The sequence below is a fragment of the Oryx dammah genome, unplaced genomic scaffold (genome assembly GCF_014754425.2).
Source record: "Oryx dammah isolate SB20612 unplaced genomic scaffold, SCBI_Odam_1.1 HiC_scaffold_10, whole genome shotgun sequence".
Classification (NCBI taxonomy): Eukaryota; Metazoa; Chordata; class Mammalia; order Artiodactyla; family Bovidae; genus Oryx; species Oryx dammah.
In genome coordinates, this window is record NW_024070194.1 from 58,980,410 (window position 1) to 59,005,310 (window position 24,901).

Genomic DNA, 24,901 nt, shown 5'->3' on the forward strand with positions numbered 1-24,901 from the left:
CTAAGATTCACATTTTTAACGTCTTTCAATATATTGCATGAAATATGGTAACCGCCTTTTTTATTACTCTCCATTCAGACTTCTACCTTTCCTGAATCACCTCACTATATTGTAATGAACATTACAGATATCTTGTGTCCCAACCATGAAGATCCATTCTGGTCACATGATCAGACCTGGAGATTTCCCAAATTCCCTTCATCCCCAGGTACATAAATCTTCTCTCAGATGGACTCTTTTTTTCTTTTTTTTTTGGCCTGTGTCCTAAGGTTGAGTGAATCTTAGTTCCCTGACTAGTGATCAAACCTGTGCCCCCTTCAGTAGAAGCTTGGAGTCCTAACCACTGGACCACCAGGGAATTCCCACCTCAGATGGATTCACTTCTGCAGATGGCTAAACTCTACCATTTTCTTCACATTTTTATTGATCTCCCTTTTAAAGATCTAAACTTAGCTTTAAATAGATGATAACTTTAGTACAGTGGTCAAAACATGGCGGTAAGAACTAAAGCCCATATATCAAATTTACCCCTGTCCAAACTCCCTATCAAGGTTCTTATCTTTGTTTTCAGCTTTAGCCAGACAACAAACACTTCTTGATGCACTTTTACAAGAGTGGACATGTTGTCTCATTGCAGCAAAATTTAACACATTAAAATGATCAAGTCTCGGGAGCTTTTCCATGAAGGAGTTAAGACCATAATATTGTCATTGCTTCCCAGGTGGCTGTGATAAAGAATCCATCTGTCAGGGCAGGAGACGCAGAAGACTCAGGTTCAATCCTGGGTCAGGAACACCCTTGGAGTAGGAATTGGCAACCCACGTCAGGATTCTTGCCTGGGAAATCTCATGGACAGAGGAACCTGGCAGGCTGCAGTCCATGGGGTCACAAAGAGTCGAACACGACTGAGCAACTGAGCACGCTCGCATGTCCTGGCTAAGGGGCTTGCTATTTCCTTTTCCAACTCTTTATTTAAGAACTCTGGTTTTGGATGAAGCATGACATAAAACAAGTTTATATAACAGAGCCTGCACCACATAATCACAGATTACAGCTGATGATAAAAGAAAAATAAGCACTTTACATAGGATGACGCTCTAAAAAGAATTTAAATTACAAACCTACACTGAAACCCTCTTGGCTTTTACTAGGCTCTAGAACTGATAATATCCAACTGCAATATATAAATTACTATGTTTAGAGCCAGCACTTGACTCTTAATCAAATCCTCATGCTATTTAATCTGAGATGTTAACACTTTTAATAATTGGTAGGTGATCTTTTCGTATAAGGACACATTATATTTATATATGGTTCAGAGAAGCACTTGAAAATTTACAGTTGGAGTCCAAGTCCTATTAATTTAGCAAGTAAAGATTATTGTAGCTAATAAAATATTCAACTTTTTAAAAAATGGAAAACTTTAAAGAATACGTTCCTCAGTTGTGGTTTAGAAGGAAAGAACACACTCTCTGAAGGCCTGGGCCTGGTTAGCACTGGATTTGCAGTGTGTTCTATGCTGCCTGCTTTTCTTGCTTTATGGATTATTCCCAATCACCCTAGGAAAGGCTGATTATCTTGTCTATAATGGTGAAAAAAGAGAGGCTCAGAGACGCTAAAACAAAAACAGAAAATTTGTCCCGTATACTAAAGCCAGTTTCAGAACTACTATTTTTTTTTTCTTAATGTTTAACCCAGAGCTCATGAGCTTTCCACTAGCAACTATCAATGAATTCCACATGTGATACAAAAGGTCTGCATTTAGTATGACAAATACTCTGACAGTCCCCACCCCAGGTATTGAAGGTAGGAATGTGATGTGAAATGAACAATTTTACAAGTCAGAACACCTGAGAGATCAGCGTAAGTAACTGGTAAGAAGTGTTATGTAATTAATAGTTTCAAAAACAACATCATCATAACTTGGTCTCCTAGACGCTGAAATCGGAAGCTCCTTGATATGATATGTAGCGTGGCTTACAAACAAAAAGGTTTTGTTCAGTACATGTTTTTGTGGGAACAGTGTAACTATGCAGCCCCTATAGGTCAACCAACACAGCACAGAGCTGACCAATGACTATGAAATCTATCCTGAGATCTCCCTCCTCAGTTTCAAAACATTCATCCAGCATTGCATTAGCGAAATAGCCAACAGCTTGTCAGTCTTTCCCCCTATCTTGACCTGGGTTCTGAACAGATTAGGCTTTTTACTTTAACTTGGAATTTAAGTCATTTAAAACATTTCACCTGCATTTAGGTAAAATAAAAATTCACCTAAGACAAGACAATCTATTATATATATATATATATACACATTATACTTACATATATATTTTTTAAATACTCTTTTGATTAATAGTAAAGTTTTCCTAAGTAGACTTAGAAGTTAGACTTTGAAAAGAAAAACCACCATAGGGATTTCCCTGGTGGTCCAGTGGCTAAGACTCCATGCTCCCAATGCAGGGGCCTAGGTTCATTCCCTGGTCTGGGAACTAGATCTCACATGGTGCAACTAAGACTTCAGGTACTGCAACTAAAGATCCCATGCCACAACTAAGACATGGCACAGCCAAAGAAATAAATTAAAATTAATAAAAATTTAAAAAGCCACTATACAGTAAAAGTAGCTATTATTCTCTTTCCTTCAACTTCCAGAAGGAAAATGAACCTTCATGGAAGATTATCTTGGCACTGTTTATGAACTTCGTCGGGCATTTGGGTCTTTTCACCTTTGTCTTTAAGAGTAGTAATAATGTTTACAGTGATTTATTATTTGTATTTTGAGCTTCAAATACCAGACTAACTTCTTTTTACATAATTATTATTATGAGATAGAAGAAAATATTTTGTTTTCCTGTGGACAACAGTTTGATATGCTTTGTTCTAAATTGAAATTATTTAGTTCTAAGACCAGGAAATCTAATCACATGGACCACAGCCTTGTCTAATTCAATGAAACTAAGCCATGTCATGTAGGGCCACCCAAGATGGACAGGCCTTGGTGGAGAGTTCTGACAAAATGTGGTCCACTGGAGAAGAGAATGGCAAACCACTTCAATATTCTTGCCTTGAGAACCCCATGAACAGTATGAAAAGGCAAAATGATAGGATACTGAAAGAGGAACTCCCCAGGTCATAGGTGCCCAATATGCTACAGGAGATCAGTGGAGAAATAAGTCCAGAAAGAATGAAGAGATGGAGCCAAAGCAAAAACAATACCCATTTGTGGATGTGACTGGTGATAGAGGAAAGGTCTGATGCTGTAAAGAGCAATATTGCATAGAAACCTGGAATGTTAGGTCCATGAATTGAGGCAAATTGGAAGTGGTCAAACAGGAGATGGCAAGAGTGAATGTTGACATTTTTGGAATCACCAAACTAAAATGGACTGGAATGGGTGAATTCAACTCAGATGACCATGACTACCGTGGGCAAGAATCCCTTAGAAGAAATGGAGTAGCCTTCACAGTCAACAAGAGTCCGAAATGCAGTACTTGGATGCAATCTCAAAAATGACAGAATGATCTCTGTTCATTTCTAAGGCAAACCATCCAATATCACAGTAATCTAAGTCTGTGCCCCGACCAGTAATGCTGAAGAAGCTGAAGTTGAACGGTTCTTTGAAGAACTACTTGTAGTTCTTTTAGAATTAACACCCAAAAAAGATGTCCCTTTCATTATAGGGGACTGGAATGCAAAAGTAGGAAGTCAAGAAACACCTGGAGTAACAGGCAAATTTGGCCTCGGAGTACAGAATGAAGTAGGGCAAAGGATAATAGAGTTTTGCCAAGAGAAAGCACTGGTCATAGCAAACACCCTCTTCCAACAACACAAGAGAAGACTCTACACATGGACATAACCAGATGGCCAACACTGAAATCATATTGATTATATTCTTTGCAGCCAAAGATGGAGAAGCTCTATACAGTCAGCGAAAACAAGACCGGAGCTGACTGTGGCTCAGATCATGAGCTCCTTATTGCCAAATTCAGACTTAAATTGAAGAAAGTGAGGAAAACCCCTAGACCATTCAGGTATGACATAAATCAAACCCCTTATACAGTGGAAATGAGAAACAGATTTAAGGAACTAGATCTGGTAGACAAAGTGCCTGATGAACTACAGATGGAGGTTCATCACATTGTACAGGAGACAGGGACCAAGACCATCCCCAAGAAAAAGAAATGAAAAGAAGCAGAATGGCTGTCTGAGGAGGGCTTACAAATAGCTGTGAAAAGAAGAGAAGCCAAAAGCAATGGAGAAAAGTAAAGATATACCCATTTGAATGCAGAGTTCCAAAGAACAGCAAGGAGAGATTTAGCCTTCTTTAGCTATCAGTGCAAAGAAATAGAGGAAAATAATAGAATAGGAAAGACTAGAGACCAGAGATCTCTTCAACAAAATTAGAGATACCAAGGGAACATTTCCTGCAAAGATGGGCTCAATAAAGGACAGAAATGGTATGGACCTAACAGAAGCAGAAGATATTAAGAAGAGGTGGCAAGAATACACAGATGAACGGTCCAAAAAAGATCTTCACGACCCTGATAATCACAATGGTGTGATCACTCACCTAGAGCCAGACATCCTTGAATGTGAAGTCAAGTGGGCCTTAGGAAGCATCACTATGAACAAAGCTAATGGAGGTGATGGAATTCCAACTGGGCTATTTCAAATCCTAAAAGATGATGCTGTGAAAGTGCTGCACTCAATATGCCAACAAATTTGGAAAACTCAGCAGTGACCACAGGACTGGAAAATGTCAGTTTTCATTCCAATCCCAAAGAAAGGCAATGCCAAAGAATGCTCAAACTATCACACAATTGCACTCATCTCACACACTAGCAAAGTAATGCTCAAAATTCTACAAGCCAGGCTTCAAGAATACGTGAACCATGGACTTCCAGATGTTCAAGCTGGATTTAGAAAATGCAGAGGAACCGGAGATCAAATTGCTAACATCAGCTGGATCATCGAAAAAGAAGAGAGTTCCAGAAAAACATCTATTTCTCCTTTATTGACTATGCCAAAGCCTTTGACTATGTGGATCACAATAAACTGTGGAAAATTCTGAAAGAGATGGGAATACCAGACCACCTGACCTGCCTCCTGGGAAATCTGTATGCAGGTCAGGAAGCAACAGTTAGAATTGGACATGGAACAATAGACTGGTTCCAAATCGGGAAAGGAGTACATCAAGGTTATATACTGTCACTCTGCTTATTTAACTTATGTGCAGAGTACATCATGAGAAATGCTGGGCTGGATGAAGCACAAGCTGGAATCAAGATTGCCTGGAGAAATATCAATAACCTCAGATATGCAGATAACACCACCCTTATGGCAGAAAGTGAACTAAAGAGCCTCTTGATGAAAGTGAAAGAATAGAGTGAAAAAGTTAGCTTAAAGCTCAACATTCAGAAAACTAAGATCATGGCACTGAGTCCCATCACTTCACGGCAAATGGATGCGGAAACAGTGGAAAGAGTGGCTGACTTTATTTTTCTGTGCTCCAAAATCACTGCAGATGGTGATTGCAGCCATGAAATTAAAAGATGCTTACTCCTTGGAAGAAAAGTTATGACCAACCTAGATAGCATATTAAAAAGCAAAGGCATTACTTTGCCAACAAAGGTCCATAGTCAAGGCTATGGTTTTTCCAGCAGTCATGTATGGATGTAAGAGTTGGACTGAGCACCAAAGAAAGCTGAGCACCAAAGAATTGATGCTTTTGAACTGTGGTGTTGGAGAAGACTCTTGAGGGTCTCTTGGAATGCAAGGATTTCCAACTAGTCAATCCTAAAGGAAATCAGTCCTGAATATTCATTGGAAGGACTGATGCTGAAGCTGAAACTCCAATACTTCGGCCACCTGATGCAAAGAACTGACTCATTGGAAAAGACCCTGATGCTGGGAAAGACTGAAGGCGGGAGGAGAAGGGCACACAGAGGATGAGATGGTTGGATGGCATCACCGACTCAGTGGAGATGAGTTTGAGCAGACTCTGGGAGTTGGTGACGGACAGCGAGGCCTGGTGTGCTGTGGTCCATGGGGTCGCGAAGAGTCAGACACTACTGAGCCACTGAACTGAACTGAAGACCAGGCAATGACATGTGGATGATATCAGAAATATGTTTGCTATCATATCAGGGTGTTACATAATTTAAAATAAAGGATAAGCAACAATTTCACTCTAAGGAACTTCTCTTATTATTGTAGAAACAATAATAATGAATTCCACACAACACCTTATAACCTAGTGACTTACCTGGTGGGCCTTACCTGGTTAAGCTTCCCTGCTGCCAGTGCAAGGGACACCTCTGGATTCTTGGTTGGGAACCAAGATGGATCCCACATGCCCCAAGACGAGACCAAAGCAATAATAAATAAATACGGTATAGTTTAAAACAACGCATTGGTTCTGACACTTTATGTTAAATATAAATTTTAACCCTTTTCATTTCTGTAAATAAATTTTTGTCCACAAACGCCTACGTTTATGGGCAAGTGGTAGGTATAGGCAATTCATCAACGGCCTGTTTCCCTCATATTATGGGATTGCTCTGAGAACCCAGGGGTCATTATGTAAAGGGCATTCTTATTAGCCAGGTACACTATTTTTCATCCTCCTGGAGGTTGACCTTTAGCATTGGGCGGAAGGTCACTAAAACAAGGATTGTGGAGGCTCGTTGAAAGTCGCCTGCAGAGGGTTGTTGACGCAGGAACACAGCTCAGGAATCCACACCCCCTAGTGCATGGGCCTTGCAGGAGGCTGAGCTCAGAGCTTTCGCACAGGGGAAGGCACAGAGGGTTCGGAGCGTGGTGGGCTGCAGCCTGGTTATCTTTAGGAGTCCAGCTCTCCTGGGGATACGTCAGCGGTGGCCTGGCCCGTACAAGTCCAGGACAGGAAGCCCTGAACCAGGTGGGCAGTGGAAGCGGCAGTCGGGCGACTCCCGGCCGGGCAGACCTCAGACCTCCAGCTGCGCCAGCGACCCGGGATTCTGGCGCAAGGCCGGTTGCCCGGGAGTCGCCATGGCAACGGACGCCGGGTTCCGAATTTCGCAGGCGGCGCACACCCTAGAGGCCACCTCCGCGACTCCCATGGAGGTCTATGGCGACTCGGCGCCCGAGACCGAGGAGTGCTGGAGGATTATCAAGAATCTCGAGTCCACTCTTGAACAATTCCGGCTCAGTCCCAGGTGACCGGCGCGACCTGCAGTACCCGGGCCCGCGCCCATGCCGGCACTCCACCGCTCCCGGGTTCTCTAGCTCCAAGCCCCAAGGCAGCTGTTTTGATATCTAAATAATACTACCGTGTACCAAGCACGGACTCTGGGGCCAGACTGCCTGGGTTCAAATCCTCATGACACTCTAAGGGCCCAAGACTTGGACGAGTTAGTCAGCTTCTCTGTGCCTCCTTATCTCTTCAGGAAAACAGCCAAGATGGTGATGCAGAGCGCCTCCTTCACAGTTCATAGCGAACATTCAATGAGTCAGTCGAAGATCGACGTACAAATAGGGTACATAGTACCGTGGAAGTGTTTGCCAATATAACTATCTTGTTCTTGACCCTTTCGAACAGTTTTTTCGTCTTATAATCCTTTGCCCTCCTCTGTCCCAGTTTTATTTGGATAATGTAGACCTGATGCTTGGGAGTGGGGGGAACGGGGAGGGAAATATTTTTCTTTCTAAAAACCTTTTGAAATCCCGTAAACGGCCCTCACTAGGTTAACTGCTCTAGGTGCCCTAAGACAGGGAGCCTCGTGGTGCCAGGTGGGCTGGCTGAGACACCAGCCCTGCAACTGGCGTCTCTCTAGGGTAGGATGAAGGGCCCAGAGCCCCGTGGTGGGGACTGGCGCAGTGAGATGGCGCTGCCAGCCCAGCTGCCCCCGCTGAACTGTATTAAGTGAGTGCGTTTGTGAAAAGGGACGGGGGTGCACTCAGAACCCGGTTGATTGGTGGTGTGAAAGCACTTAATTGGCGGTAGCGGATGGTGGGCACGGTGTTGAACTGCTCTAGTTGTTGACTAAGAGAGATGAGTTCCTACCCTGGATTCCTTGGTGTTCCTGGTGGGGAGCTTCTCCAGCAAAATGCACTGGCTGTGCTCAGCAACCAAACTGACAGTGCCTGGGGCTCAGCCAGTGCTTGTCTGAATGAAGGAGCCGCGGATGCCCCTGTGAGTTTCTCTTCACCGGCAGGACCCAGGCCGGTGTTGGTGCTCTGGTATCTGGTGTGCGTGGGAGAAGCTGCAGTCTGGTGGTGAGGAGAGAATCAGGCACTGGGGAGGCACCAGTCAGCCAACCGACAGAAGCCTGTCCTTTCTGAAGTTTACATCCCAGGCAGGAAACCAGTGATAAATAAGCCGACTCAGTAATAAAGTCAGTTAAGTGGTGGTGAGTGCTAAGGAGGAAACAGAGCAGAAGAAATAACGTGTGGAGTGGGGAAGGGGTTGTAATTTTATGTTTTTCGTCATACCACGTGGAGTGTGGGGATCTGCCAAGGATGGAACCCAGCCTCCTGCACTGGAAGTGCTGAGTCTTAACCTCTGGACCACCAGGTAAGTCTTACAGGGTTATAATTTTAGATTCTGTGGTCAAGAAAGACTTCTTGGAAATGACTTTGGGGAGAAGAACTGCAGACTTGAGGGGGGACCTTTCTGCTCTATCAGGGAGCAAGTGTTCCAGGCAGAGGACAAGAAGTAAAGGAGAGTGGGTATAGGTGTCACAGGACCAGCAATGAGGCTGGTGTGGCTGGAGAAGAGTGATGGGGGAGAGCAGCGGTGATGAATGAGCTCAGAGGTAAGAAGATGGATGGTGCTCATGGTGTGGAACCTAGATCATTGTAAGGACTGCAGCACTGACCTTGAATGAGGTGGTCAGATGTGGTTTCCCAACGCCCCCAAGCAATTCTCTAATTCTCAGCGGACAGCGATTGGGTGTGTCTTGTAGTTTGCTTATTTATTTATTTTACTTAAAGTATGGTTGCTGTACAATATTATGTATTATAAGTCACAGGTGAACAATAGAGTTATTCCTAATTTTTAAAGGTTATACTCCATTTATAGTTACTATAAAATGTTGGCTGTATTTCCCATGTTGTACAGTATATCCTTGTAGCTTAGTTCAGTCCAGTTGCTAGGTCATGTCCAACACTTTGTGACCCCATGGGTTGCAGCACACCAGGCTTCCCTGTCCATCACTAACTCCCAAAGCTTGCTCAAATTCATGTCCATTGAGTCAGTGATGCCATCCAACCATCTCATCCTCTGTCGTCCTTTCTCCTCCCACCTTCAGTCTTTCCCAGCATCAGGGTCTTTTCCAGTGAGTCAGTCCTTCACATCAGGTGGCCAAAGTACTGGAGTTTCAGCTTCAGCATCAGTCCTTCCAATGAACACCCAGGACTGATCTCCTTTAAGATAGACTGGTTGGATCTCCTTGCAGTCCAAGGGACTCTCAAGAGTCTTCTCCAACACCACAGTTCAAAAGCATCAATTCTTCAGTGCTCAGCTTTCTTTATAATCCAACTCTCACATCCATACATGACCACTGGAAAAACCATAGCTTTGACTAGAGGGATCTTTGTTGGTAAAGTAATGTCTTTGCTTTTTAATATGCTGTCTAGGTTGGTCAGAGCTTTTCTTCCAAGGAGCAAGCATCTTTTAGTTTCATGGCTGCAGTCACCATCTGCAGTGATTTTGGAGCCCCCCCAAAAGAAACTCTCTCACTGTTTCTATTGTTTCCCTATCTATCTGCCATGAGGTGATGGGACCGGATAGTTTGTATTATACTGCTTAATCCCCTATCTCTCTCTTGCCCCTCCCTCTTTCCCTCTCCCCACTGGTAACCCTAGTCTGTTCTTGTGTCCTGCAATTTAACTGGAGATAGTGTCCGATTCACAGGTTAAGGGCTCAGCCCCACAAGACTGTCCCTGTCCTCCCTCTTGAGAGGCTAATTGCAAGTCCAGGTTGTCACCTGTGCTTTTGACAACCAGGGCTAACTCAGAGGTTCCTTGAGTTCAGTTAATTTGCTAGAGTGGCTCATAGAACTCAAGAAACCAGTTTACATACTTGGCTACTGGTTTATTACAAAGACCATTAAAGGACATGAATGAGCAGCCAGAGGAAGAGATACATAGGATGAGGTCTAGAAGGGGGATTCTGTCCCTGTGGAATTTGGGGTGCACCCCATGAATTCATTCTTGTTTACCAACCTGGAAGTTCTCTAAACCCTATAATTCAGGGATTTTTACAAACCCTTCATTACACAGGCAAAATTGACCAAATCATTGACTTTTTGTGATTGATTCAACCTCCAGCCCTCTCTGGAAGTAAGGTTGGGGGAGGTGGGATTGGAAGTTCTAACCCTCTCCTTCTGGTTGATTCCCCTGGCAATCACCTCCATCCTTAAGGACTTTTCAAAAGTCACTTCATTAACACAAAATCAGGTGTGGTTGAAAGGGGCTTCTCATGAATAGCCAAAGACACCCAGTTCACCTTTTTCCCCTATTTCAGAAACTGAGGACAGCAGACCAAATATTACAATAAAAGATTCTTTCATTGTGCTTGTCGCTTAGGAAATTCCAAGGGTTTGGGCTGCTGTGAGGCAAGAAGCATGGATGAAGACCAATATATGTATATTATATATATATACATATAGGGCTTCCCAGGAGGTGCAGTTGGTAAAGAATCCACTGAGGAAGATTCTCTGGAGTAAGAAATGCCAACCCACTCCAGTATTCTTGCCTGGAAAATTCCATGAACAGAGGAGCCTGGCAGGCCACAGTCCATAGGGTCGCAAAGAGTCAGACATGGCTGAGCAACTGAGCATGCACATATCTATATCTATAAAATTATAAAACACACTGCAGAGATGGGAAGACAGGAGGGGAATGGAGCAGAGGAATCACATTATCTGGTTTATCTTTCAACCAAATTATTCTGGCTATTGTTTTGATATTAGACTCTAATGAGGGGAAACAATGGAAACAGTGAGAGACTTTATTTTCTTGGGCTCCAAAATCACTGCAGATAGTGACTGCACCCATGAAATTTAAAGATGCTTGCTTCTTGGAAGAAAAGCTCTGACCAACCTAGACAGCATATTAAAAAGCAGAGACGTTACTTTGCCAGCAAAGGTCCATCTAGTCAAAGCTATGGTTTTTCCAGTGGTCATGTATGGATGTGAGAGTTGGATTATAAAGAAAGCTGAGCACTGAAGACTTGATGCTTTTGAACTGTGGTGTTGGAGAAGACTCTTGAGAGTCCCTTGGACTGCAAGGAGATCCAACCAGTCTATCTTAAAGGAGATCAGTCCTGGGTGTTCATTGGAAGGACTGATGCTGAAGCTGAAACTCCAGTACTTTGGCCACCTGATGTGAAGGACTGACTCACTGGAAAAGACCCTGATGCTGGGAAAGACTGAAGGTGGGAGGAGAAAGGACGACAGAGGATGAGATGGTTGGATGGCATCACTGACTCGATGGACATGAGTTTGAGCAAGCTCCGGGGTGGGTGTGCTGCAGCCCATGGGGTGACCAAGTCAGACACAACTGAGTGAGGACAGGGGCAGAAAGAGGGAAACCAGTTAGGGGACTATGACAATAAGCCTCATGGAAAATGACTGTGATGGTAGCAGTGGTTGGAGGTCTGAGACTAGTCAGATTCTAGATTTATGTTGAAAGTAGAACTGATAGGCACAGAGTGCGTAAGATTCTGATTTTTTGAACTGACTAACTGGAAGGATGGAAGTGCCATGAGCTGGAATGAAGAAGATTGAGATGAATAGCCTTGTGGGGAATATCACAGTTCAGTTTAGTTCAGTCGCTCAGTCGTGTCCGACTCTTTGTGACCCCATGAATCGCAGCACGCCAGGCCTCCTTGTCCATCACCATCTCCCGGAGCTCACTCAGACTCACATCCATCGAGTCCGTGATGCCATCCAGCCATCTCATCCTGGGTCGTCCCCTTCTCCTCCCGCCCCCAATCCCTCCCAGCATCAGAGTCTTTTCCAATGTGTCAACTCTTCGCATGAGGTGTCCAAAGTACTGGAGCTTCAGCTTTAGCATCATTCCCTCCAAAGAAATCCCAGCGTTGATCTCCTTCAGAATGGACTGGTTGGATCTCCTTGCAGTCCAAGGGAATATCATAAGCTTACTTTTTTTTTTCCCCCTAATTTAGCTGCACCAGGGCTTAATTGTGGCATGCAGGATCTGTTTCCCTGACCAGGGCTTGAACCTGTATCCCCTGCATTGGGAACTCAGAATCTTAACCATTGGACTGTTATGCCCAAGGTCCCGATCCCCAGAACTGAGAGAACAAGACATCCATGGCAACGCAAATGCAAAAAAGGGAATTTATTGCTAGCTCGAGCCAGGGCCCTGGCTGCATCCAGCACAGTGGAATAAAGCCAGAGCCCCAAGCCCTATATTACAGTAGTATTTATAAGTTTAGGACGAAGACAGGGAATTGGCAAGGTTGGATTGGTTATAAGGGTTTCTTTGCATCTACTAATTGGCTAGATTTTCGCGTGCATGGGCTGTCTTAGGAGATATCTATCTTCGTCCCAATTGGCACAGACCAGGCTACTGGGAGCATGCTGACAGGCTGAGTCCTCCCGTCGGGGGTAATAAATTTTGATCCCGCCTGGGCAGTGTCTCAGCTGTTTCCGGGATGCTTGCTCCAGCCTATTTTAGTCATGGCCTCTATCAGGCCTCAACAGGACCACAAGGGAAGTCCCTGAGAAGCTTACTTTTGGACATAATATCTTGGAAGTAACTCTTAGTCATCCATCTAGGCTTTTTGGTTGTATGAGTCCTTAGGGCAAGAACAATAGTTTACCCTGTATTCTTCTCAATTCTTGGTTAAGACACCTAAAAAGTTTATTAACATGCATATCTCATGTGTACGTAGGAGTTACCTAGGAAAAATGACTAAAACTCTAAGATGGCCCAAACTACCACCTTGAATACCATCTTCAGCTAAAGACAAAAGATGTTGAGTGGAGGGAAGCCAGTTATGGGAGGTTACCAAGAAGAGCAGTAAGGGTAAGTTTTGTTATGCAAATTTGAATGGGTGCCTTCTCCATTAGTAAGATTCTCTTGTGAATTAGAATCATCTTCCTGGTAGGAGAGGAAGACACTTATAAGTGGAGATTTCCTTTATAAATGTAAATTTCTCTTACAAACAGATAACTTCTACTCTGCTTCCAGGGTTTCTCCTGTGTCTACAGTTTCTCAAAACAATTGACTCAAAACCATCCTTATGCTAAAGCATCATATTTAGGGGTGCTATATTCTGCTACCCTTCAAGCCTTAGGTTCAGAAGAGAGGTCCAGCCAGGTTGGATATACCAGTGTGGGAGTAATTGCCACACAGATGCACCTACAAATGGGAGACTTGGTGAGATCACCCAGGAAATGACTGAAAAGAAGTGTGTGAACCTTGGGACACTTCAAACTTATATGTTCTTTCAAGAGGAAAAAAGTGGAAGCAAGAGTGCTTTGTGGTTTGTTTGTTTGTTTCCTTATTTGAAATTGAGCAAGGATGTCCCTAGTGGTCCTGTGGTTAAGACTGAGCTTCCAGTGCAGTGGGTGCAGGTTCAATCCCTGATCGAGGAACTAAGATCCTGCATACCTAATAGTATGGCTGAAAATAAATTAAAAATTTAAACTGAGCAATACACCATTGTGAAAATTTAGTGCACTTAATGCCACTTTCTTGGACTAATTCATTAATGAGCATTTGTTAAGATAGACTATTCTAGGATTTAGTGAGAAGTGTCACTGCCTTCTGTTAATAAATATTCATGGATCTGTTTTCTGTAATAAGACAACATGTTAATTTTGTATCTCATTTATTTAAAAAAAGAACCTATAATTGCTATTTTTCCGAGACTATATTTTATGCATAACAACCAAGCTATTATTCAGAAATCAGATTGCTGAGGCTATAAATAAGGACTGTGTAGGAACCGCTTAGCTAGTTTGTTGTGATGTGGGTTTCCATTTTAGGCAGAGGGGTTGTCATCTAAAATTAGAGACATTTGGAATTTAAGGGGAAGCTGAAGAATGAACTTTCATGTTTCACTTGGATTCTGAATGAGTCAGAACTTTCTGAATCAGTCATTCAGAAGGTTAGGACCAGTTAGGGATAGTAGAGCATAGACCTGTTCTCACAAAGGATGGAGGATAAGACTCTCACTTCAGGCTTATGATTTTTTCTTTTCGGTTGCACTGTGTAGCTTGTGGTATCTTAGTTGCCCAACCAGGGATCGAACCAGTGCCCTTGGCCATGAGAATGTAGAGTCCTAACACCTGAACCGCCAGGGAATTTACAGGCTTGTGATTTTTAGATGAATTACTTACAGTCTTTGAGCCTCAGCTTCCATATCCTCAAAACAAAGAAAGGTAGATAACCTGAAAAGAGATTGTGTGTATTAAGACAGATGCCTTGACTAAGCATAGGGGACACGTTAAGCACTCAGTTGTTAAAAAACAAAATTTAACTGAGTAGATTTGAAGATCTGGTTGGCTTTGTTAGGTGATTCATGAACTGGACAGCATCCCATCCAGCAATTATAAGGGTGCTCCAAGGGGGCTGTACAAAATGGGAGGTTTTTATAAGGGAAAGGGTGGGACAAGGGAGATGTTAGCATAAAGGAAAAAAACCAAGAAGAAAAAAAAGCATTGTTTTTAGGCCAGGACTTACCCTTGCAGGGGAAAGGGCAAGGCAGGGGTTTTATGCAGATTGCCTCTTCTTCCTCTGGGGGCAGAGTGGAGAGGGCCCACACAACAGATAATCTTCTTGGTGCTGGCTAATTAAGGTTAACATTTCTGGGGAAAGTTGAAACCGAAATTCAGTCAGGTATTATGTCTGGATTTGGTATCATGCGCTTTAGAATAAGTAATGCCATTTTGAGCCTGTGGTTTTCTGTTTCACACAATAAATAGGCACTAATTTTATTTTTACCACCTGGAGGAGGTATCTATAAAATTCTTCAAACTGGTTTTAAAATATCAGACTGTATTACTGTAATATTATGGAACCAGAGAGAATAACTGAAAACATTATTCTAAGTTTCTAAATCATATCCTAACGATACATGTATTGGGGGTGATTTTTTTTTGCACTTCTATTCTTTTTCCAGCTTTGAGATATAACTGACAGGTAACATTGTATATTTATCGTAAAACCTGCTCACATTCATAACTTACCACCCACCCTAGATCTTTAGCTTAAAATGGGAAGGAAGGAAAGAACATACATGGTCAAGCTTATTGAAAGATGAAGCTGAACAATAAATAGAAGCTGCTTGGTGCTAGGGAAGGGGAGGAATTGCATCTCTCAAATCACGGAGGTCTGTTAAGTTGGAGGCATTGCAGAAAGAAACAGTTTTAAGTTTAGGTGGTGTTTGTATTTATCGTATTGATGCAGCACTCTGGGTTCAAACAGGAGATAGAAACCTCACCAGTGTTTGAACAAGGAAAAAATATTTCTTGTTTCTTTAATGTTGTTATTTACTTGTTTTTGGCTGTGCTGGGTCTTGGGTGCTTCGTGCTGCTTTGTCTAGTTGCGGTTGGCGGGGGCTACTCTTTGGTGAGATCCATCGGCTTTTCATTGCAGTGGCTTCTCTTGTTGTGGAGCGCGGGGTCTAGGCATGCAGGCCCAGTAGCTGTGGCTCCCAGACTCTAAAGCACAGGCTCAGCAGTCGTGGCACATGAGCTTAGTTGCTCTGCCGCATGTGGAATCTTCTTGGGCCAGGGATCCAACCCATGTCCCCTGTGCCTCCAGGGAAGTCCTATTTCTTGTTTCTAATTAAATATTAACAAGGATTTTTAGTTCAATTTAAAAAAAACCTCTAAGCAGCATTGCAATAGCAAATGTAGCTGTGACCCCGAGGGCAGAAGAAGAGTAAATGCAGACAGAACTAAGAATTTAAAAGGTCCCCCACTCCCACCAAATGCTGAGATTAAGACCTCTTGGGAGAGGATGTGGCTGGTGGTAGAGACACTTGCCAGAGGGTGCTGGCCAGAGCTGGTCCATGGGCATGACTTGTTGTGTGGCCATGGTGAACTTGGTGAAAGATACAGACAGGCCAAGGTTTTTATGTAGCTGGGAAATCCAAATAGTCATTCCTGAAGGTTCTGAGCCCTCAAGGGTCCCGCCTTTTCGGGGGAGTTGGTTGTATTTTTTCATTAATCTTTCCTATTGAGTGTGGAAATGCTCAGAGTCACTCCAGAGAATCTCCTAAGTTCCAGACGTAGTGCTTGACTCCACTGTGTACCAACAACCTGCTTTCCTGATGACCAGAATTAATCCCTTCAACCAGTAGTGTGCCCCCTTTCTCTGCCTTTGGTTTAGTGGTATCAGGATCACACGGTGGCCAGGCGCCAGTTCAATTCACTCTCATCTATTTCAGTAGAACCATTGTTGTGCTTCCCAGTACAAGCAATCTCCCTTTGGGAACTAAGACCTCCAAGCCAGTAGGTCATAAAGTTTCTGGGAAAGGAAGCAATGATTTCAGGGGTGGGTTATTAGGTATAATAGTGAGAGGAGCCTCTTGCATTTTTACCAAGATTCTTGGACCTACAGCTGTGGGAAAGATGGTCCCATGTGCTGAGTGAAGGAGAAGAAGAATATCTCTCCCACCATTTCTGCATTCTTGGCTGAGCCCTCCAACCCCCATAATAAAAGACAGATTAACTGGAGAAAAAATAACAGAAGTTTAATAACATCTATTACTCCTGTATACAAGGGAGATACCCAGGAAAACGGAGTAACTCCTTGAAATGGTTCAAACCACTACCTTAAATAGAATCTCTACCTAAAGACAAAAACAGATGTTGGGAGCCAGTTATGGAAAGTTCCAGAAAAAGCACAGTAAACAGGGGGATGGTTGTAATGCTGATTTAAGCTCATGCCTTCTCCATTGATAAGAGTTTCTAGAAATTTATGCCTAAAATACTGACAGTTCTGACTGAGTGGAATAGGCAGAATCTGAGCTTGCTTGAAGGTTGCATCTAACTTTTAAAAAATAGTTTACTTTGAAATAATTTCAAATATACAGAAAAGTTGTCAGAACAGAACTAAGAACTCTTCACCTAGATTCAGTTCCCAACATTTTCCCATGTTTGTTTTCTCTCTTCTTCCTCCTCACCCCTGCCTCTGTACACACACACACACACACACACACACACTCACACTCCCCCAGACATTCATTATCATCCGTCTTTTTAGAACCTTCTGAGAGCCTGTTACAGACATGTTTCCCATTAAGTGTGAATTTCCTAAGCATTCAAGTGTGTTTTTCCTAAAATGGATACTTTTCCTGCATGACCAGCACACACTCTCAAATCAGCAGACCCACATTGCATGGCCCTATCACAGCCTCCTTTCAAGCTGGGCCAAGAGTACCAGCAATGACTTTTTTTCCCTTTCTGGTCCAGGATCCTATCTAGCAGTGTGTGTAGTCTTTTCCTGTCACCTCAGACGCGTCCGACAGGAAGAGTTCCTCAGCCTCTCCCCACTGTTCATGTCCTTGACACTTTTTAAAAAGTACAGACCTTCTGTAGCATGACCAGCGCTACCTGGATCCATCTTCTGTTTCCTTATAACCAGACTCAGGCCATGCGTTCTTGGTAGGGGTGCCACAGCAGTGAAGCTGCGTATTCTCAGGGCATCAGTTGAGCCAGGGCATGTCATTCAGTCTATTCCCTCATTGGTGCTTTAACCTTGACCTTGCTGGGTTGGTGTCTCCCAGGTCTGCCATAAATTCACCATTCTTCTCTTTGTAATAAATTACTATTTTGTGTGTAGGGAGTGTGTGTGTGTGTGTGTGTGCGGTAAGTTGCTTCAGTTGTGTCCAACTCTTAGCGACCCTGTGGACTGTAGACTGCCACACTCCTCCGTCCATGGGATTCTCCAGGCAAGAGTACTGGAGTGGGCTGTCGTGCCCTCTTCCGGGGGATCTTCTGGACCCAGAGATCGAACCCATGTCTCCCATCTCCAACAGGCAAGTTCTTTACCATTAGCACCACCTGTAGGGCCTAAGTATTACAAAATTTCCTTTTCCTCTCCTGCCTCCAACTTTATTTAGATATAACTGACGCAGAACTCTGTAAGTGTGAGGTGTACAGTGTGATGATTTGGCACATTTTTATATTGTAAATAATTATCACAATAAGGTTAGTTGAAACGTTCATCATCTCACATAGTTACTTTTGTGTGTATGAAAACATTTCAAATTGACTCTCTTAGCAACTTTCAAGTGTACAGTACAATATTATTAACTGTAATCATCATGCTGTACATTATATCCCAGTGCTCATTCATCTTATAACTGAAAGTTTTTACCCTCTGACTAATATCCCCCCATTTCCTTTACCCTCAGCCTGTGGCAACTGTCTCTGTACTCTCTGTTTCTATGAGTTTGACTTTTTTAGATTCCACATATAAATGCAATCAAACAGTTATCTTTCTCAGTCTGCCTAATTTCACTTATGTAATGGCCTCAAGGTTCGTCTGTGTTATTGCAAATAACAGGAATTCATTTTCTTTTTTCATGACTTTTCGTTGTGCACACATATGCACACACTACATTTTCTGTTTTTTGATGTTTATTTTTTATTTATCTGTCTATTTGGTTGCACCATGACTTAGCTGAGGCTCGTGGGATCTTCGATCTTCGTTGAGGCCTGAGGGATCTGTAGTTGAGGCATATGAGATCTTTCAGTTGTGGCATGTGGGAATCTAGTTCCCTGATCAGGGATTGAACCCTGGCCCCCTGCATTGGGAGCATGGAGTCTTACCCACTGGACCACCAGGGAAGTCCACTACCTTTTCCTTATTCATTCATCTGTCAGTGGGCCCCTGGCTATTGTGAACAACATCACAGTAAACGTGAGAGTGCAGGTAGCTCCTTGGGATAGTGGTTTTGTTTCCTTTGGATATATACTCAGAAGTGAGACTGCTGGATTATATAGTAGTGTTGTTCAATTTTTCAACAAAATTTCCTTTTCCTAATCAAACTTCCACTGACAAGCTGTAGCTTTTTAGCTAAGCTTAACCCTAGCTGCCACTGATAACTTCCACCCTACTCCATCACCTCTGTAGTGGCTGCCCACTGGTGATTCTCTGTTTTCACCATTTTCTACGTTTACTAGAGCGTCTCATTCTCATTTGGACTGCTAGATTCCTGTTTTATTCAATAGGCTGTAATCTGATACTTTGATCATTTATTTTGATGCTCAAATTGTCCCAGATATGGCCAGTGGGAATCTCTTCAGTCTAGTTTCTGTCTCCATCATTTTTTTTTCACTCTTTCCCAACTTTTTGGAATAACAAGATGTTCCAGGCTCATTTTATGTTTTTGTTCTCCCAGCTTTGAAACTAGCCATTTTCCCAAGAAGCCCTGGTTCCTTTTAATGCAGAATGGTATTTAAAAAATCAACATCTGTGTTTTTGGTGTGTTCATTGCTACTGGGGTGTCATCGCTTCTAGGTTCTCACACTGGACAGAACTAGAAACAAATGTCCATCAGTATGTGCACATGTACATATGCACATATTTGTACCTATTACTATTTATCTATGTACATAATTATAAAAACCATGCCTTCATACCCAAACTTCCAGTTCCATTACATTGTTTCAGGGTATATCCTATTCTACTTCTTTTTTATGTTTGTAAATTTCATTTCTGGAACTGGAGAACTTGACTTCTATCATCTTCAATACATTTACAATATTTGTTCAGTTTATTCAGTCTCCCAGCCATGTTGCTTTGTTTTGTTTTTGGTCCCACCACTAGGCATGCAGGATCTCAGTATCCCAACCAGAGACAGAGGCTACTCCCCTTGCATTGGAAGCCTGGGGTTTTAACCACTGGACCGCCAGGGAAGTGCCTGTGTCCATCTTTTTAAAAGTGCATCATCTGTGCACTGGCTTTGCCCTCTGGCTCACCCCCTTGTGGTCACCAGACAACTGTGCCAGTTCCTGGCCTCATTTCCACATGTGGCAGTGTCCAGAGTCACAGACGGGACCTCTACCCTGGTGCTCCTGTGTAAAAAGCTTTACATGCCCCCGACAGGCCTTTTCTCCTGTCACACTCCTCAGAACCGAGTCCCATTCCCACTCCTAAAATACCTGCCCAGAAGATTGGGATCACTGCGGTGGGCTGAGACCACACAAGTGTTGCCCTTGATACTGGGAATTTTCTTACCCTTCCCTGAGTTCTGTAGATGTCTGAGACTCTGCCAGCAGCAAAAAGAGGGAAATTGCCATGGGGTACCCCCCATCACGATCTGCTCCACCTGGTCAGCAGACAAGGGAGAGTAGATACATGGATGCTCTCTCTACAGAGGTTGCATTGAAAAGCCTGGGAATGTTCCTTAGGCGTTCATGGCTCTCTTTTTTTAGCTGACATTTTAGAAACCAATGCTTGTGGTAAGTTTGGTCAAATTGACAAAGGACATCCAGAAACTTGGCCTTCTTGTTATGGTTTGACATGTCTGTTATTAAAAGTCTGTAGGAGGATTTTACAAAATACTTCTTTTCACTTTGATTTTGGGGGGGAGAAACTGAGTTTAAAACCAAATATAATAGAGTGGTGTGATCATCTTAAAGAAGTAGTTCTCAATTTTTTTTTTGTTTTGTTTCGGGATCTCTTTACAGTCTTAAAAATTATTGAGGCCCTCAAAGATCTTTAGTTTATGTTTTACTTATTCATAGTTTCCATATTAGAAATTTTAAAGAAGAAACATTTAAAATAATGATAAACCAATTCTGTATTAGTATAAGTAATCTATTTTAAAGAAAACTGAGCTCTTTTCAAGACAGAATCTTTAATGAGAATAGTATCATTTACATTTTTGCAAATCTTTTCAATGCCTGGCTTAATGGAAAATAGCTGAATTCTCCTCTCTGCTTCTGCATTTATCTGTCATCCAGGCACATAACCTGTAGCTTCTGGAACGCCACTGAACACTTGTGAGAGAATGATAGGAGAAAAGATAAATCCAATCTTAATAATATTATGAAAATAATTTTGACCTGTGGATTACTTGAGTGTTCTGGAAACTCCAGGAGTTCTCAGACCACATTTTCAGAACCTCTACCTAAAAGGAATTTTGCTTGCTATGCCCACGCATGATTTACAATGGCCTCAAGCAGCAGCATACATAAAACAGTGGATGAGATTTTAAAAGGAGGCTCATAAATTGGTCATGTCTCAGAAAATGGAAGTCAGATCAGTGTAGCAATGTGAAATAGTTCAGAGAATCTGATAATCCAACAGAGATCTAGGAAAAACCCCAAATCATGAGTAGATAATTAAGTGGTTTTCTCATTTCACCAATCCTTTGAATCTTTAAAATATGATTTACACAAAATATGTGTAAATATGTATCACTGCTGCTGCTGCTAAGTCGCTTCAGTTGTGTCCGACTCTGTGCGACCCCAGAGACGGCAGCCCACCAGGCTCCCCTGTCCCTGGGATTCTCCAGGCAAGAACACTGGAGTGGGTTGCCCTTTCCTTCTCCAATGCATGAAAGTGAAAAGTGAAAGTGAAGTCGCTCAGTCATGTCTGACTCTTAGCGACCCCATGGACTGCAGCCTACCAGGCTCCTCCACCCATGGGATTTTCCAGGCAAGAGTACTGGAGTGGGGTGCCATTGCCTTCTCCGAATATATATCACTAAATATATCTTTAAGGTAATATCTATTATATAAAGCACATTTAATCTCCCCCCTCTTTTATTTTTCAGATTTACCATTTCAGATGATTTGAAGGTTGGCTTTTTCAGCACAGACCATGCTACTCAAACAGATTCCAGTGAGATTCTGCCATTGAAAGAGTTGAGCTTAGCTACACAAAATCTAGTGCAGGTAAATATGGATTTATTTAGAAACTCCTGAGATAATTTGTATTATTTGCCTTCATGTTTCTTTCCTTGACAAAAGTGGAATGATTAACATTTTAAAAATATTAGCATCTTCTATAAACTGAGGTGGGTAACAGTTGTGTGTGTGTGTGTGTGTGTGTGTGTGTGTGTGTGTTAGTTATTAGTATAAACAACTACTTCAGGGGATGGCTACCCACTCCAGTGTTCTTATCTGGAGAATCCCATGGACAGAGGAGCCTAGCAGGCTACAGTCCATTGGGTCGCAAAGAGTCAGAGACAACCGAAGTGACTGAGCATGCAGCATACACGCTGCTTCTATCTGGGGCTTCCCAGGTGGCCCTGGTGGTGAAGAACCTGCCTGCCTACGCAGAAGACATAAGAGATGTGTGCTCGATCCCTGGGTTGAGAAGATCCCCTGGAGGAGGAAATGGTAACCCACTCGAGTACTTTTCTCTGGAGAATCCCATGGACAAAGGGGCCTGGCGGGCTACAGTCCATAGGAGTGCAAAGAGTCGGACACAACTGAAGCAACTTAGCACACACCCACTACTTCTATTTACATCCTATTTATTTCATGTATATTAACTTTTCTTCCTGGACTGCATGGTTTGCAGGATCTTAGTTCCCTGACCAGAGAGAGATTAAGCCTGGGTTCTGACAGTGGAAGCCAGAGTCCTAACCACTGGGCCACCAGGGAAGTCCTTATGCTAACTTGTTTGGTGAAATGTTTTCTTACTCTCTCTGTAATTCTTTTGCCATCTATGAACATTTTCTGTTTAGGATACTTTAAAAATTTTATAAAGTATTTTTGGCATATAGATAAATGTTGAGAATAATATAATGAATAACTGTCACCCATTGTCAGGGAGGAAGAAATTTTCCTCTATCCCTCTAAATTCTTCTGGCTAAGCTAAAAATCGAATTGACTTGAGACAGATTAACAGAAAATCCAACAAAAACTTAAATACCATATACCTAGGAGAGACCCAGGGAAATTGAGTAAGTTGTCTAAATAACCAAAGGTCTCACCTTCAGGTAAAGACGGAAGAGGATGTTGACGGTAATGGTATGGGACTTCAAGGAGAGGAAGGCAATTCACATGAAGATGGAAAAGCAAATGTCTGTAAACTAATGTTTGCTGGGCCTGCAGAGACAGTGGGACACAGAGAGAAACTTTAGCACAGTTTGCTGGGTTCCTGTCTGTCTACACACCTGTTGTTTGTCAGTTGCCAAGTTGTGTCCAACTGTTCTTGACCCCATGGACTGCAGCACACCAGGCTTCCCTGTCCTTCACTGTCTCCCAGAGTTTGCCCAAGTTCATGTCCACTGAATCAGTGATGCCATCCAACCATCTCATCCTCTGTCTGCGTACCTAGTTCATGTTATAATACAGGTATCTATGATGCTAACTCCCTTCCTGAAGCAGGTCCTCCATCTCATTCTTTTAGGAAGTTAAGGGAAAGTTTAAGGGTTCTTCCTGAGTCTTTGGGTCCTTAAAAATAATCAGCCTAAATAAATACTCTTGCCAAAGAAACAGTTTGTGATGGCACATTTTGCTCCCCTATACCACCATATACCTTTGTCAAATCTGATGCATATGTCTATGCTAAGTCGCTTCACTCACGTCTCACTCTGTGCGATCCCATGTGTGAGCAACTCTGTAGCTTGACTCCTCTGTTTATAGGTTTCTCCAGGCAAGAATACAAGAGTGGGTTGCCATGCCCTCCTCCAAGGGAACTTCCTGACCCAGGGATCAAACCCTCATTTCTTAACGTCTCCTGCATTGGCAGACCAGTTCTTTACCACTAGCGCCACCTGGGAAGCCCCAAATCTCAATATTCTATCATATTTCCTTTGGGACTTTAAAAAAACTTTTTTCGAAGTGGTACTTCTGTGGTTGTCCAGTGGCTGGAACTCCAAGCTCCCAATGCAGAAGGTCCAAGTTCAATCCCTGATCAGGGAACTAGATCTCACATGCCACAACTAAAGACCCAGTGCAGCCAAATAAGTTTAAAAAAAATTAAAATAAGTAAATAAACAAATAAAATTTTATTGAAGTATAGTTGATTTACCATGTTGTGTTTCTTACAGCAGAGCCTTGGTGCTTTTTCTGATTGTAAAGAAACAGAACACTTCATTGACATCAGATATTAAGAGTTATTATTAAAAGTCCTAACCAATAAAACAGTGACATAGGGTGGTATACTACTGTAAATAGTATTTTTCTTCTGTTTTTTTCACTTAGTAACATAACTTGGGAATCAGTTATGTACACTGGTGCATAAAGAGCTTCTTCATCGGTTTTACAAGTACATCATACCACAAACTGGCATCATTTATTTAGCTATCCCCTCCTGACGGACATTTTGGTCATTTTAGATCTCTTATCACGATGAATAATTCTGTACATATTCACATGCCAGTAAATCTGGGGTGTAAATTCTTAAAAGTGAAATGTCTGAGTCAGAGGATGCATGCATTAGTCATTTTGGAGGATGTTGCCAAATTGCCCTGCATAGAAATTATAGCAATTACACTCCCACTTTGGAGGGTGTCTCTTTTCCCACACACTTCCCAATGTATTGTATTTTTTTTTTCTTTTTTACTGCATTCTGTGGCATGGGGGTTCTTATTTCCCAGATTAGGGATAGAACCAGTGGCCCCTGAAGTGGGAGTGCGAAGTCTTAACCACTGGACTGCCAGGGAAGTCCCAAGGGATAGCTTATTCTCCCTGGTGGCTCAGATGGTGAGGAATCTGCCTGCAATGTAGGAGACCTGGGTTTTTCAATCCCTGGGTCGGGAAGATTCCCCTGGAGAAGGGAATGGCAACCCACTCCAGTATTCTTGCCTGGAGAATTCCATGGACAGAGGAGCCTGGCGGGTTACAGTCCATAGGGTTCCAAAGAGTCAGATGTGACTGAATAGCTAATACTACTATGGGAGGAAACTGCTGGAAGCCTCCTTTCCCTTCCTCCATCAGCATCTGTTAGTTCTGCAGATTAACTG

General features: G+C 42.7%; 1 protein-coding gene across 1 annotated transcript in view; it reads left to right on the top strand.

The window, feature by feature from the left end:
• The first annotated feature begins 491 nt into the window (after window positions 1-491).
• The window catches only part of CUNH10orf67 (chromosome unknown C10orf67 homolog), a 112,135-nt gene continuing 87,725 nt past the window's right edge, over window positions 492-24,901 (top strand). The window contains exons 1-4 of the mRNA XM_040247328.1: window positions 492-497; window positions 6,769-7,199; window positions 7,431-7,520; window positions 21,758-21,878. Of these exons, the coding sequence (XP_040103262.1) occupies window positions 492-497; window positions 6,769-7,199; window positions 7,431-7,520; window positions 21,758-21,878 (648 nt within the window). The remainder of the gene's footprint in view (window positions 498-6,768; window positions 7,200-7,430; window positions 7,521-21,757; window positions 21,879-24,901) is intronic.